Source organism: Saccoglossus kowalevskii, chromosome 14 (genome assembly GCF_978046115.1).
Source record: "Saccoglossus kowalevskii chromosome 14, keSacKowa6.1, whole genome shotgun sequence".
Taxonomy (NCBI): domain Eukaryota; kingdom Metazoa; phylum Hemichordata; class Enteropneusta; family Harrimaniidae; genus Saccoglossus; species Saccoglossus kowalevskii.
The window spans coordinates 6,012,818-6,028,249 of record NC_140654.1 but is presented as its reverse complement, the minus strand read 5'-3'; the positions used below and the strand labels follow the sequence as shown (position 1 = coordinate 6,028,249).

The window sequence follows — 15,432 nt, the reverse complement described above, 5'->3', positions numbered from 1 at the left end:
AAACATAATGATGCCCATTAAGTTCATATAGTAAGTTTTAAATAAAAACAACAAACTAAGCATACTTTAGCTTCAATTTATTTAGATTTATTGCCAGTCATCTCGACACTATACAACATTTCAAAAAAAAAAATAAGCAAATAAATAGAAGTTTTTACATTGTTAACCCAGGCTGTATGTTGACATGTAAACGCAACCAAAATAAAAATACCAAAAAAACAGCATCTACATCAATGTTCCAAAGCATATAAAACCATTCCGCGGTGCCTAGTCAATGCATTCCATAAAATGGAACTATAGTAAAAATGCTTTCAGTCTGTTTTTCATTTGTAAATGTTACGCCTTTATAACAGACCACATTAGTATCATAACAGTGACAGCAAAAAACTGCCGTCAACTTTTATTTAGATTGTATGAAAATTGTAAAAATGCATCACTGCATGAAAACAAAACTTCATTGTAAAAAATTGGATACACATGATACTAGAAAAAATCACTAAAATTTATTTTTTTGTAAAATACATAATCATCATCCCCATCCTTTCAAGGTGGAAATAAAAGATGTCTGCAAAGAAATGTGAATTAAAAACAAAAGCATTTGTACCAGCCACCGCTAGAGGGCAACATTGTAGAGCAAAAAGAAAACATTCAAACATTCAAATAAACTGTACATTAGATCCCCTGGCATGGAGAACCATATTTTGAACATTTCAACAATGGAAAATAAAGGCACAAATGTTTCTACTATTTAACTGATTTAGAATATCATATTTTTATCAGAACCTTGAATTTACTATACAACCTCTCTTGAAATATCCACAAATTAGCATCATACCGTAGAAAAAAATAATTACAGGCTTTTAAGTACTAGTCCACAATCATTTCATATTAGCCCTGTTCATCTCCAGGAGTTGTCAGTATGTTTAGCACCATGTGGCCATCCCACGGTAATAATATTCTTTTATTTTTTGGAATGAATCTGTTGGGTGGTAATACTACACTACTTTCCAAAATTATGAAGTGGAACTGGTAATGCTACACTTCACTCTATCTCTCTCTCTCTCTACACCACTAAATGCACACAAGCTTTCCCTGTCATAGACTGGTAACTTTGTCCCCTTTCCCAGGGCAAACAAAAACTGCGTAATAAGTATAATTTTAGTGGCCCCAAATTCGCTACGAGCAAAGCAAAAAAACATTTTTTTTAATGTTATTTTTTTTTTAAAAGATTATACGAAAATATTTAACCATTTGTCCTTTAGCAAATGTTGGCATTATGATGACCTTTTGACCCCCCTGGGGAGGGAACAGCAACTGCCAATTGTGATTTCAAGTCTGTTACCATTTTGAAATGTTTTAAATTTAAATATTTTTAGATATATATAATTATATGGTTTATGAATGATAAAAAACATATATACGGAACAAACAAGATATAACAACATGTTTCGGCAGTTGCATCATTTAGGGTATTAAATCTCAATTCAGAATAGTACCAGTAATTGTACATTTTTGTTAAAAACTCAAAAAAAAATAAAACAAATGACAAAGTTGCATACACTGCTGTGGGGCAGTTTGTAGTTTCAGATAACGTAAGCTCCAACACTTGTCGTTTGTGTCGGTTGTAAAAAATCGAAAGCCACACTGGTTCTGCAGAAATTAAATTCTTCTTTTCTATGACAGAATTGCCATGTTAGTCGAATAACACCATACTAAAATATTCCTTCTACCTGGACATATCTAAACCTATCCCCCTCAATAAAAATGGATCCTACCAAAATTGGAACAACCAATCACCTCAAAGAACAGAGGCCTGTTAAAATAAAATTACCAACAATTGAAGCAAAACATGTCTGATATATTACAATGAATTCTACTGGGTGCTGGGCTAAATCATATGACAGGAAAAAAATTAGCATATTGCCATATATGGAAGACGTGGGAGACTGATGATTATATCAAATTACTGTACACATTGAAACAATTATTAAGAAAGTTCCTTTCACATCGACAATTTGGCCATATTTGGATAGGATTTGCATATGGACTTTTTCTCAAGTGAACCTGGACTCCACATTTAAAATATAAAATAACATATAATGCTTGTATTTCAGAAATGTCATAAACATTCTGACTGTATCAAAATAGGCACACATCTCTTTTTCTCGTGATCGGTTTGAGTATAAACAACGCCATGGTAACGGCAACAATAATATTAATTAACTAACTTACCATTCTGTTTGACAAAAATAATCTCTCATTCATTCACATTCACTCACTCTTGCGCATAATTTGTTAAGATATCTACACTAAAGCTAGAAGTAACTACGTTCATCATGACGGCCGTAGTTTGGCATCCACCAATTCGATTTGTTTATATTTTTTCCTGAAATTTGAAACAGAGTCTTTATAGAGAACAGGGTCCAGTCTCATCTGTGATCGCACCAGTGGCATGTAACCAAAGTTACTGGCAAACTCATTCATGCACAACTGTCGATCAGCGAAGTGCTGCGGCTCCAGCCAGTCGGACGTCGCCTTCCCACTACTGGTTGTTGGTTGCATGGTTTCCTTGTACTGCTTCTTTTGGGTGACTTTAATTGGTGGGAGTTTGGTGACGTGTGACACCAGAAAGTTCATAAGAATGTCTTCACAGTTGTTGAGATCATCCACACGATTTCTTAACTTTGCTGGTAGATATTCGCTGAACAGATACGAGTAATATCTAAAAAACAAAGAGAAACCAGTTTAGGTCATTGAACAAAGATTTATGACTATACCAATAGACCATTTTCCGTACACTGCGAGAATCACGCGTTATGCGTGAAATCGAACGTAAAAACAGGACAAACAAAGGTCATAGCGTCGTAGTCGCGTCAAACATCGCGTGGGATTCGACAAACGCAAAAGTATTTAGGGGACATTTCCATGCTTAATAATGTGCTGTCCACATTTGATGATAGGCAATTTCGATTAAGTAAGGGTATTCGGAAGCAATATTCCTCTGTCGAAGATCGGCCGGTCGGTGTGAGCTACGAAATAAGGAAATTAGAGTTCAAAATCAAATCGTTCGATTTTTGCGGCAGACGTTCGACGCGCGTCTTTCATGCATCTCGCGAGATCTCGCAATTGTACGGAAAATCACCTATTGTTATATGACTTAATTATTTATTTTATTTTCACTTGCAGCTAAAAACGCCAAGAAAACAAATCATCATGTTTTGATAACCTTATCTAACCATATTTCTGATGAAACTCAAACTTCTATTGTATGCAGATTAGTTTATTTTTAAATAAACAGCGCTTCATCCATTAATTTGTTTATATACTTCTTTGATATATATGACGGAAAGATTCACAAAATATACAACTTGCAATTGGTAGTCATTCATTCTTAATCTTATTTCTTTCTTAAAATGCATAATTGTGATGGAAGTAACCTGTTAACAGGTCACTGGGGAGAACAAATATGACAATCTAAAATTATATCCAGAATTATTATCTCATTACTTGAACTAAAAGATTTTTTTTTACCTAAACTAAAACTCAATGAATATTAAAACTTAACAAGGAAATTTACGGTTTCCTTCACAAACCAGTGAATTTAATATCTAGTGAATATTTCTGCAAAATGAAACAATTTCACAGTATGCATGTTGAAGCAAAGGAACTCATAACAGACCACTGATTAATATTTTCTCCAGAATGTCAGTGATCAATCATATCCCTTCAGAATTTAGATTTGGTCCACATCAGTCACAGAAGATAAAAAGGTTCAATATACCTATGATAAAAAGCTGCCCCTGTTAGAACCATTGAATAATCATTGGTCCACTTGGATGTATAACCCCATTTAGATTTTACTTCATTCCAGAAATGACTTCTTGATGGATAACCAACCAATCTATCAGGGAAAAATTGCCAGACTGAAAATGCAAAATCCACCTGCAACAACGAAAAAAAAAGAAAAATTGAAACGGAATAGTACATACCCTCAACTCATCAAATAAATAAGTCATTTCACAATGTAAGCATATGCAAGGAGTAACTAATTCGAAATTGGCATCTGATGACATAATAATATTATTCATAACTTTGAGCCAATCCAATTCATTTTGATGTGTCTACTTACCTCATCTGTTGTCAAAATTGCATCTTCGTCTAAACTTAGAACTGCATCAGTCAAAATTTGACTGTGTGCAATAAACCTACTGCTGATTGTCTACAGAAAGAGAATAAAAAGATGAGCCAATAAGTTTGTGACATGGTCAGTGTTAGTCAACTCTTGTGTGACATGGTTAGTGTTAGTCAACTCTTATGTGACATGGTTAGTGTTAGTCAACTCTTATGTGACATGGTCAGTGTTAGTCAACTCTTATGTGACATGGTTAGTGTTAGTCAACTCTTATGTGACATGGTTAGTGTTAGTCAACTCTTATGTGACATGGTTAGTGTTAGTCAACTCTTATGTGACATGGTCAGTGTTAGTCAACTCTTATGTGACATGGTCAGTGTTAGTCAACTCTTATGTGACATGGTTAGTGTTAGTCAACTCTTATGTGACATGGTTAGTGTTAGTCAACTCTTATGTGACATGGTTAGTGTTAGTCAACTCTTATGTGACATGGTTAGTATTAGTCAACTCTTATGTGACATGGTTAGTGTTAGTCAACTCTTATGTGACATGGTTAGTGTTAGTCAACTCAATAATTAAACAATAATGACCCCCCCCCCCCCACAGCACCACATTGGATGAGGAGAAACAACCTATCACAACTAGACACTTATTTGAATTCAATATAATGCTACTGTTATTTTTATAAATCATATTTGTACAATTATTGCATGATAATGTAAAGATAAGACGTCATAAAAATCTTGAATTCTGAGAGCAGTGATTTATGAGGTTATTACGAGGATACTGCAAAGTATGCACGAAAACATTACAGCATGAATATCAATCGACGCACAGCCGAGGTCGATGCGACCGCGTCTGTCTGAGTGCATACTTTGCAGTATCCTCATAATAACCTTATTATTATACATCTTTCCCACCCAGGGATACATCATGGGAATGCAGAATCCAAAAAGTTTAGAACAGATTTAGCAAACTTCTTTGTGCAGAGTCCGGTCAAACCCTGGGGACAGCCATGTTTGTTTTTTGTTATTAGAAGATGCTTACGTGCGCAATCATTCCATATTTGGAATTTGCATTTCCTAATATGGTAGGATGAAAATACCCCATAAAATATCGCAAAATTACGGCAGGCTGTAACTTATGGCGTTACGGTGACAGATATATAATAATACCATGTAATGCATACCTTTTTTTCTGGCTCTATTATTGTAAGAGGCACATTATCTGTACTCGGCCATTTACTTTTAGAAGGCAACGGCCGATCAACATTCCATAGCACCAATATCTGTAACAAACAATGTAATAATGTAGCAATGAGAATGCTATACTAAATATAATCCAATCGTAATACCAGTGTTGAGAGAGTAAATGAATTAGATAGACTGAGTGTCTCATTAAATTACTGAATAGTCTGAAAAGTATATTTTTAGAATACTAAAGCTGAAACTGAATCATACTTAAACCCAAACACAGTCACTTTCCCCAAAATAAATATCACCTCATTAATAAGTTAGATCAAATTAAAAAAAAAAAAAAAAAAAGAAATCTCAAATATTGAACGACCTGAACCCAACCAATGTGAACATACCCTTGACTGCTATATATTGTATGAATTTTTTGATTAATAATTTCGTAATAAACCGGCAATGGCTGTAACTACATATTGATCTTTTTTTCTCTGATTTTTGTTTTTAATAAAACTTTTCCTGTGTCATTAGTGTCAATTTGTAATAAACACAGAAATAAGCATAGCATACATGCTATAAAACGACATTGTATATTAAATCACTTGAAAAAATGGCTGCAGGATTGTGTACAAGATGACAACTTAATCAGAGGCATTGGCGTAATGTCAAATACGATGCCATCTTGATGGGTTAAGCATCTCTTTGCAATCCACTCACTAAAGATTTTATGTGTAATTTTCCATAATATTGTGCGTTATGCATCACAAATTTCTAAGGTTCCATCGTTAACATATTGGTGACTACTCGACCCTTAGTTTTCACATTACATTTCATGTGACATTAGCAACAATATCTCATTAGGATTAGGTAATTTTTCTATTGTTATATTTAAACAACAAATGTTCAAAATAACAGCCATTGTCGCTTTAATAAGTTGCGCTAATTCTTTAACGGTCAAACAGACATCCCGGTGTGCTACCACAACTAGGGTGAATTCTTATTTCCACGATTCAATTTAGCTTCAAAAGCTTCTATTTTTTTTAATATTACAGCAATTACATTAATAAGCTAAAAGTTCAATTGTACTGAAGCCAACTTGCTGGCAGTGAATTATAACAAAGTTTTTTTTTTCAATTTCCCACGGCAATATTGTATCTGCGATAAAGGTTAAACTGATGTATGTGCCAACACACAATGGAAATGTGTTATGCATGAGAAAGTGTTTTTTTTTTAGATAACACTGCTAAATATAGTTCCATCATAACTGATTGTGATTTTCTATCTGAAAGTAGCTACATGAATTATTAACAGTTCACACGTTAGAACTTAGTTGCTACAATATATTAAAATATAAGCTTGTTATTATTTTGGGCTATATTTAACCTTTTCACCACCAGTTCCCTCTTTACATCACAAACTCACAAAATAGCTCTTTTTATAGTTTGCACTTTTCTTCAGAAGATTGGGAGAAAAATATCTAGTTTTTTGAGTAAAAACTGAAAATTGACTCAAATTTTGTCTGTTGGCTCCAAAATTAGGGTTTATTTCCAGAAATATTAAAGTATACAAGAAAAAAAAAAGCAGAAAACCTTGATCGAGAAAGTCTGGTGGTAAAAAGGTTAATTTTGATTGGTTGAGAAAGGGGTATCATAATGAGGGCTCAGAAGGAGGCTGTCTAACTCATTCTGGGAATACGATGACCCCCTCACTTCCTATATGGTCAATTATTCAGTGCTTGGCATATATACTTAAATTTACTCGTCTGGCGAAGTACAACCTGACATCTTTTAAAGTCATCCATCCAGGTATCACTGGTTGTTGGCAATTTTCAACCCCCCTCACACCTCACCATCCCCACTATCTAATCCTGCTATTAATGCACTAGAACATAAAGAAGCATGGATGTAGCAATTTTCATGTTTTTATGATTCAATCACATCCCAGCAAAAATCTATGTTAAACCAAACTCTTGTGTGAATACAGAATATACTGTAAAATACTTTATTTCAGCTGGATTTAATTTTCGCTGAAAAGATTTTTTAGGTGTTTTGTATGCAATTTATTTTCACTGATTTTGGACGAGTTGAATGTAAAATATAGGAAAAAAGGTATATTCGCTGGATTTTATTTTCACTGGATCAGCCTTCCAGCGAAAATTAATTGCAAGGGAAAATAAAGTATTTTACAGTATGCAATCCTTGCACACTATCTAGAAAATGGAAATTCCCAGTGAGTGAAAGAGATAATAATGAGGTAAATAACATGTATGGTTACGTCTGTGTATTATCCAAAACTATGTACTGAATTTGATAAAAATTCACTCAGAAGTTTTTGAGATTTTGCTTATTGCAGACAGACAGACAAACACACCAAACTCATGACCTCCCCTGGGTGCTTTAAATCTTTGCAAAAGTCACTGAAACTCTTTACAATTATGTGTGACTTACATAATGACTATTACTGGACACCACATATGTGGTCAATTAGAAGTACTAATAGTAGTGCACATAAACCAAGAACAGCATTTCGTTAAACAATGACTCATTGTCATTCACGTAAGCGCATTCGCTACCAGAGACAACACTATTAATATCTGTTTTAGTGTATTTCTAAACAGCAAACAATATAACGTAATATTTAAATACAAGCTCTATCAGTATTTCTTTGGTCTAAAATTTTAAAAACAATTTTAAGAATCACAACATGTGGATTTTTAGTAAAAGCATTGTCTGTCGTAAGCAAAAAAACATGCATTCATTTACCAAACCCAAAATACTAAATAGCAAGTAGAATTCCCAAGTGACAGTAATACATTCACTTATTCATCTCAGTAACATATTATGAAAGTACATAATTGACCCCCACCAAACATGTCTGTGCAGGAATGCTACGTTTTGAGAATAAACAAGTATTTAGTATTCCCATGACAACCAGCAAACACTGGATAATTTCACCTAACTTGTATCAATTTCTCTATCGCAGAAGCTGATTAAAATCAGCCCTCAAGCGGACTCCAGCCAAGGGCTCGATTAATTTAAATTTGATATTGGCAATCAAACAGCTATTTAGCTGTATCACAAGCAGGCGTATTCACTCAAAAAAAATCTGTCAGTTTTCAATAATCTGACTGATGGCTGATTAATTTGTACAAAAAAAATAACTTAAAGGATATGAATTAGCAAAAAAGAAGAAATTGTTAATTAATTTAGTTTTTGTTGACAATAGTCACAAATGTAATTACAATCACATTGAGCGAGTTCATTCAATGAATCAGCAATGCTAGGAAGAAATTATTGACGTGGGAGTATAGGGTATTTTTTTAAAAAAATTCAATAAAATGAGAGGTGTCAAATTTGAAATGCGCCGTGAGAGATGACAGATGAGTTGTATAATTCTATGTGTATGACCACTTGGTCCAATATTTCAAAATTTGAAGCAATTTATAACATTTTTCATCAGTCCACTCATTCGATTCCGTGAGACAAATCCTCAGGGAAACTGGCAACATTTTGTTGATTATAAATCTACAAGCAGTGTAGCGCAAATTACTGCAAATGACTTTCACAATAGAGAGACTTTCATGAGTCAGTTTCTTTTGCAAAACGGCTGACATTATTGACAGTGCGTGTATTCGTATTTGGATTTAATGTACACAAAAAATGTATTTTACATGTATTGCATGTCACTGCGACTTTTTAACAGAAAGCAGTATATGCTATAAATTGTTACAATTTCAGGAAATTTCGTGAACACAACATTTCGTAAAACTTATAATAATTTCACTAGCAAAAAAAGTCTCACAAAATTAAAGTAGTTTACTGTATATTTAAGCAATAACCCCCGCCGAAGGCGGGTATACCACGAGATATTGCACAATTCACGACATATACACATGTATGCACGAGCCACAGGCGAGTGCATATATGGAGTGAATTGTGCAATATCAAGTGGTATACCCGCCTTCGGTGGGGGGTTATTGCTATTATATTATACCAGTATATTGACAATTCGATAAAACTAGTAAAAACAGAGTTTACTTCCATCTACTAAAAGATCATGATTATGGCCCTCGAACATGAATATTTATAAGAATAGTATGCAGTTGTACGCTGAATGCATACAAAAATTACATGCGCAACACAGTTCAAATTGAATACAAACTAATTTTTACTCCGCATGAAACGGCGAATAGAGTAGCGTAAACACACAAATTAGCATAACAAAAGATGACCTTTTACTGACTGCGTCAACGCGATTTGAAATACAGGGTCGTGTACAGTTTGGGTCATTAAAACAACGGATTTTCTACGTTTTCATTCCGGTTTTTGTACAATTTGGATTGTAATTTGCCCATTGAAAGTACAGTTTTGAAATAAACCGGTTTTGTGACTCATCATACTACTTGTAACTGTGGATATTTGACGTTCAGCGGTACTTGGTTCGACCAAAATTTGAGACGCGGCGGGACGCAGTGTATCATGTACGGCGACCTCAGTTCCAACATCTGACCTGGATACCTTTGGTATAACCAAAGTTTTGTGACAGTATGACTGACAAGTTTTGTCGTTGTTCTGGGGTAAGTTTGATGGTGTAAGATCAGATTGTCGCATCGTTATGTGACACGTACATGATATGCCTTGTCTCAACTCCGGCGGAAAGAAAGACTTTGCACGTCGTCGCTCTAATACAGTGGTTGGTGTACACTCTGCACAAATCTGCAGCTTTCGAAATTACCTTCATCATCTCCTGTAATTTATTTACCCATAGTGGAAAATTACAATACCATATATCGTCGTCGAATCCTGCGTTGTCCCGTGTTCTTTGAAAGAGATGGCAATTACCCGGGTGCAATTTCACTGCAATTTTGTCAGCTAGAATTCGAACGCCACTACGGGACACCAGTTGTTATTGGTGGCATACACTTTTGCCTGAGACTCATAGTTTTTTGCATTTTTTGTCCTTCAATCCCTCAATCTTATCTAGTACTTAAAGATCATGTTTTCTTTGTTGGAGGTTCGCAATCCATCTCAAAGTCACAACACGGAGAACACAGCGTTCTGGCGTTCGTTTAGGCACCTCACGGTGTTGAAGGACGATGGTTTAGGTTTGTGTGACGAACGACAATCACCCAACAACGGCCGACGCTCACAACTTGGATCCCACCATTAACAAAAAGCAATATTATGGTTGTATAACTTTTCAGATGTTTTAATTCAGTATTTTTTTCAATATTCTTCCAAAATTCAACCACTATATTTCCCTAAAAATCAAATAATACCGGTTTTATGTATTTCCGTATTAAACCTGTAGTCAATTCATGTTCCAGGGCCACTTGGTTTAGCCGTGCATTATCAGCCAATATACCATGGATTGCATATGCAAATTTTGTGTTTGGACCAATCAAATCAATGGATTAACACCATCAATATACTGGTATAATATAATGTAATATAACCAAGGGAACTGATCATTACCACCAAGCCGGTTTCCTGTGAGTCTCCTGCGGCATGCGTTTCTTTACCGTACCGGCCGCTGCTTTACCGTACCGGCCGTTGCTTTACCGTACCGGCCGCTGCTTTACCGTACCCGAAGGTCATTAGCCGTACCGGCAAGGCCGTTACCGTACTGGCAGGAGGCAATTCACACTTCTGACAAGTTAATTTATGCATTGATTTTCCGGTTTACCGGTAAAATGCCGACCTGTTTAAATTTCAGTTTTATGCACAGGATTGCCTGAGAAAGCAAAACTGTAGAATTAATTTGAGTAGAATTTGTTTAGTTTGTAGTTATAGTCAGTTTATAAATCATTTTGTTCATGTTTGCTATGCAGTAGCTTTCGAGGTCAAATACACCACCAGGTCAATTTGTTGCGTCTTTTTATTTGTCAGAGATTAAACTTTACCATTATTATTGCATAATATTTACATTCAAGTTGCGCGTGATAATGCTACACATGATTTTTGTGAGACCATGGAGCTCCCAGTACGTCCATGTGAACTGTTGGATATGACTACAGACGGAACTGCGTCTTTATTTTATACGATATTTTTATTTTTTTAAATTGGGATCAGTGCTCCCAAATCAACTGAGCCGACAAAGTGGGTTACAAAAATAACAGTTCCATGAAAGTGGCTATATTTGTGTATGATGAATCCTGAGTCGGTAGTTTTGGCATGTAACCTAATGGTTTTGGTTATTGTTAAAAATGCACAGTGCAGACGTAATTTTGTTTTCATTTTTTCACTTTATCTGGCGCCAGTGCACGTGTGCTTGGATGTTTTTTTATTCAGTGATTGGGCTAAATATTTGACGACGTTGCCAACGTATTCAACATACGAAAATAGCATGTGTGTGCGTTTGCGTGAATGATAGATGCAGACGAGATTTCTCGTCGCAACGCGTTTTATTAGTTTATTTCCAACGCGAGTGGTCGGCGCCTTTGATTGCGTTTAGTTTGTTCTTTCATTCGCAAAATCTATCGCTGGCACCGTTTATTTTGTTATGTCTCACAACTGAATGTCCAAGCTGACTTTGTATTGGCTGTAATTATATTTTTTTTGTAAAACAAAAAAAAGTCCCGACCTTTCCAGTCTAAATCGTATTCTGCCCCAAACCAAACAGCCCTTTTCAGGGCCAATCACATGTTCCAAAAAGAGATATACCGGCACACTTGCACACTCTGTTTTGTTATAATAAAGTTACATTGGGGATTGTTGGAGGAGGTGTGTAAATATCGGGTAAATATGTTTGGACAATTCCATAAGCAAACTCACAAAATGAGGTCGAAAAGCAATAGAAAAATGTTGACCTAGAGCAAGGTCAAATTCCGTTTTACGCACTTGAATTTTATCTGGACTACGTGCACGCGTTGCGCGTGTTATTGTCAACAAAGTATCAAAACAGATTTTCGAACGCCCAAGCCCGAATTTAAATACATGTGAGCTCGGCCAAGCGAGTCACGCTGACACATTATGCAAGTATCATCGAATTCATGCGACAGGTTGAGACGTTTTATTCAACGTCGTGGGTAAGCTACGATGTAGGACTGTCGTTTTATAGCGTTACAGGCGATCATGAATATGTGAATAACACACATATATTGAAAAAAAAACATGAAATTTCAGAAAGACTTTTTTATTTAATTTATTTATTTGTATTTCGACGGTTGTCCGACTTTCTTTCCACTGTGTGAGCTACTGACAAATATAAACAAATAATTAACCCATCGAGTCCTCTAGTCGACTGGGACGTAACACTCTGTTGTACAAGTCATGTCCTTTTCAAATTATTCACTTTCAATGGGTGGGTAAAAAAAAATCTTATTGTTTGCAAAATGCCCAATTAATTCATGCATGACTCACGGTTACCGGCAGGGCGCAGATCAGTTACCGGGGCTTTGTTTACCATGCATTCATTAATCGAAGGTGATAAATAGTCGGTATTGGTCCTATCAGTACGGTAATTGTCCGGCCGGTACGGTAACGCAACGGTCGGTACGGTAAAGCAACGACCGGTACGGTAAAGCAACGACCGGTACGGTAAAGCAACGACCGGTACGGTAAAGCAACGACCGGTACGGTAAACCGAGTCAAACTCACAGGAAACCGGCTGGGTGGTAATGATCAGTTCCCCAACTGAAACTTGTAGAGCGAACTAAGATGTGTAGAGTTTGGTTTTCGAACACTCATCACAACTGACAGTAAGGAAATCTAAAATTCACTGATTTTTTTTTATTTATTTAATTTACACATCACCTGCAGTATAGTCAAAATGTAAGCATATTATAATATTATTATAATTATTTATGTATTTTTCCATTTTAAAGTGTTACTTTCAAATTACAATGTGTGAGCTATGAGCTGGGTAGCACATGACAAGTTATGCATGATTTGGGTAAACATGACAGGGTTAAAATGAGACCATCTTAATTTACATGAATATACAGAGGTTTTGTTGAATCAAAAAATCATAATTGGTGGTATGCTTCTTTTTTACTCTGGGCATTAGCTTATGAACACATGGCTAGAAAGTGACAGCGCCCTCAGTGTTAACAACATGAAAATAACTGAAAATAATACTTACATGTGATACATAAGCAGACTTAGCAACATTTCGGATCAATTTAGCGATAGGCGACGTCTGTATTAAAATAGGAGATGTGGCTAATATAACAGCTGTAAATGTCGTACTTGGTTTGAAACCAAGGGATAATGTAAAGAATGGAAAAGACGAAAGACTATCAGAATAATCTGGCATCATAATCAACGCGCCAGGCGGCTGATTCCAAACAAAGTTATTTCTTGCGTTATGTTTGTGTACTCTTTCTTGGATGATCTGGAAATAAAGGCAAAAATATGATAAACATGAATATGCAATTCAATTACGAATGTGACGTTAATGACTATATTACGGTGAAAAGCAACGACAGACAACTCTGCTGGCTATTTGAAAGTCTAGAAAAATACTTAGGATACTCCGACTAGTTTTTGAATAATAAGCTCAAATTTTCGCATTATTACCAATTATCAATTCAATATGGCCGCCAGAATAGAACTTATGATAGAGAGATCGAAAAGTCAATCTCCTTGGAAACAACCCCCCTCCATTTTTTTATTTAATGGAATTCTTTCAAAAAAGATTTTGCAGTGCATTTTCATTTGCCATACTTTCACTGGTTATAGCCACTTCATACTTGCAGAGGTAACCAGTGATGTGTTGATCAACAAAAAAGACATAAATCTAAGAAACTGAACAGGGCATGAATATACCAGTATCAGACAATGCGAGTCATTTCACTGTCTGTTGATATTTGGGGGGAGGGGGGGTTAGTTTAGTCAATACAAAGCTGGCATAAATCACAATACATGCAAACATAGTTAGTCATGGCAGTCCGCCAATTTAGGTTTCAAAATCCACATGACATGGGTGAGTACACTCCAGAACTTCACATGGGTTAAATTATCACAAACGAATTAAAAGCCAGAGTTTGAGTAAGTAAATTAGAATCCTTGTGACTAGTGTGATTTGAACCATTAAGGCATCAGTATTTCACTAATGCTGCTTAGAAGCTAAATGTTCAGTATCCTCATCACAAACAATGAGATCAAGAACAATCTAACCCTTTAGGCACAGGAGAATATACAATGCCGGCGGTCAAATTAAGATACTGAGCCCATGCATAATTGACTCTTGTAACCCCAAATACTTACTCTAAACACACTCACTTAGAAACATATCAACAAGAATTACACAATCCAACCATTATACTTCGTTCACAATTTTTACAAACAACAATTCAGTTATCGCTGACTGTATTTCATCTATTTAAAGCAACAGTCTTGATTTCTCATGAGGAATGGCTAAGTTTACACTTGTCAACCAACTTATTTGACAGATGGATGGGAATACAAGGAAACTACACCTAAGGTACTAAGGTGTATGGGTGGGTGAAGATGGAAATGAGGGGAGGGGGTTGGAAAAGGGGAGAATTAGTGACCCAGGTCAGAGTAAATCTCCAGATTTAGTGAAGAGAGAGAGAAGCAGGGCATTCTTGAATGAGATTATTTTGATAGTTTTAAAAGAGAAAACATTTTTTTTTATAGTCACTAGATGGCACTAACAAATTGCTAGAGGGCGCTGTTCCCATGATACTTGATCTGAGAATATAAGGTCACTTCAAAAATATAGCTCTTTAAAATTGATAAATATATTAAATAGCTTTATTGCCAACATAAAAACAATTCAATTCAATTGCCAATGAATATTATTTGAACAAAAAAAGTATTTATATTTTTTTGGACTCATCTGCATGTTTCATAGAGAGATTCAAGACAAGATACACAACAGGAACATATGGTATGGCCACAAAAAGAAGATAGGTGACAAATATTGTACCAAAATATTGAAGAGAAAAATGATTGCTTTACAAGTTAAACTGTCCGGCCATAAATGGCATTATTATACAAACATTCGTTTATGTTGACGAGTCCTGATGACATAACAAAGAGCCTGACGCTGGGTCAATTGGATAATGTTTACGGCGGTATAAGTCGCACATGCCGTACATGTTTACTATAAAAAAACGTGTTTACTTTGCTGTACAGGCAGACT

The 15,432-nt window shown here is 35.5% G+C and overlaps 1 protein-coding gene across 2 annotated transcripts in view; it reads right to left on the bottom strand.

Moving 5' to 3' along the window:
- Positions 1-65: 65 nt before the first annotated feature.
- The window catches only part of LOC100313593 (exostosin 1-like protein), a 91,098-nt gene continuing 75,731 nt past the window's right edge, over positions 66-15,432 (bottom strand). For both annotated transcript variants that reach the window (XM_085507450.1, NM_001168058.1), the window contains 5 exon segments: positions 13,405-13,656; positions 5,322-5,420; positions 4,130-4,219; positions 3,782-3,942; positions 66-2,722 (listed from right to left, as the gene is read on the bottom strand). In XM_085507450.1, the coding sequence (XP_085363576.1) occupies positions 2,335-2,722; positions 3,782-3,942; positions 4,130-4,219; positions 5,322-5,420; positions 13,405-13,656 (990 nt within the window). In that variant the 3' untranslated portion in view covers positions 66-2,334.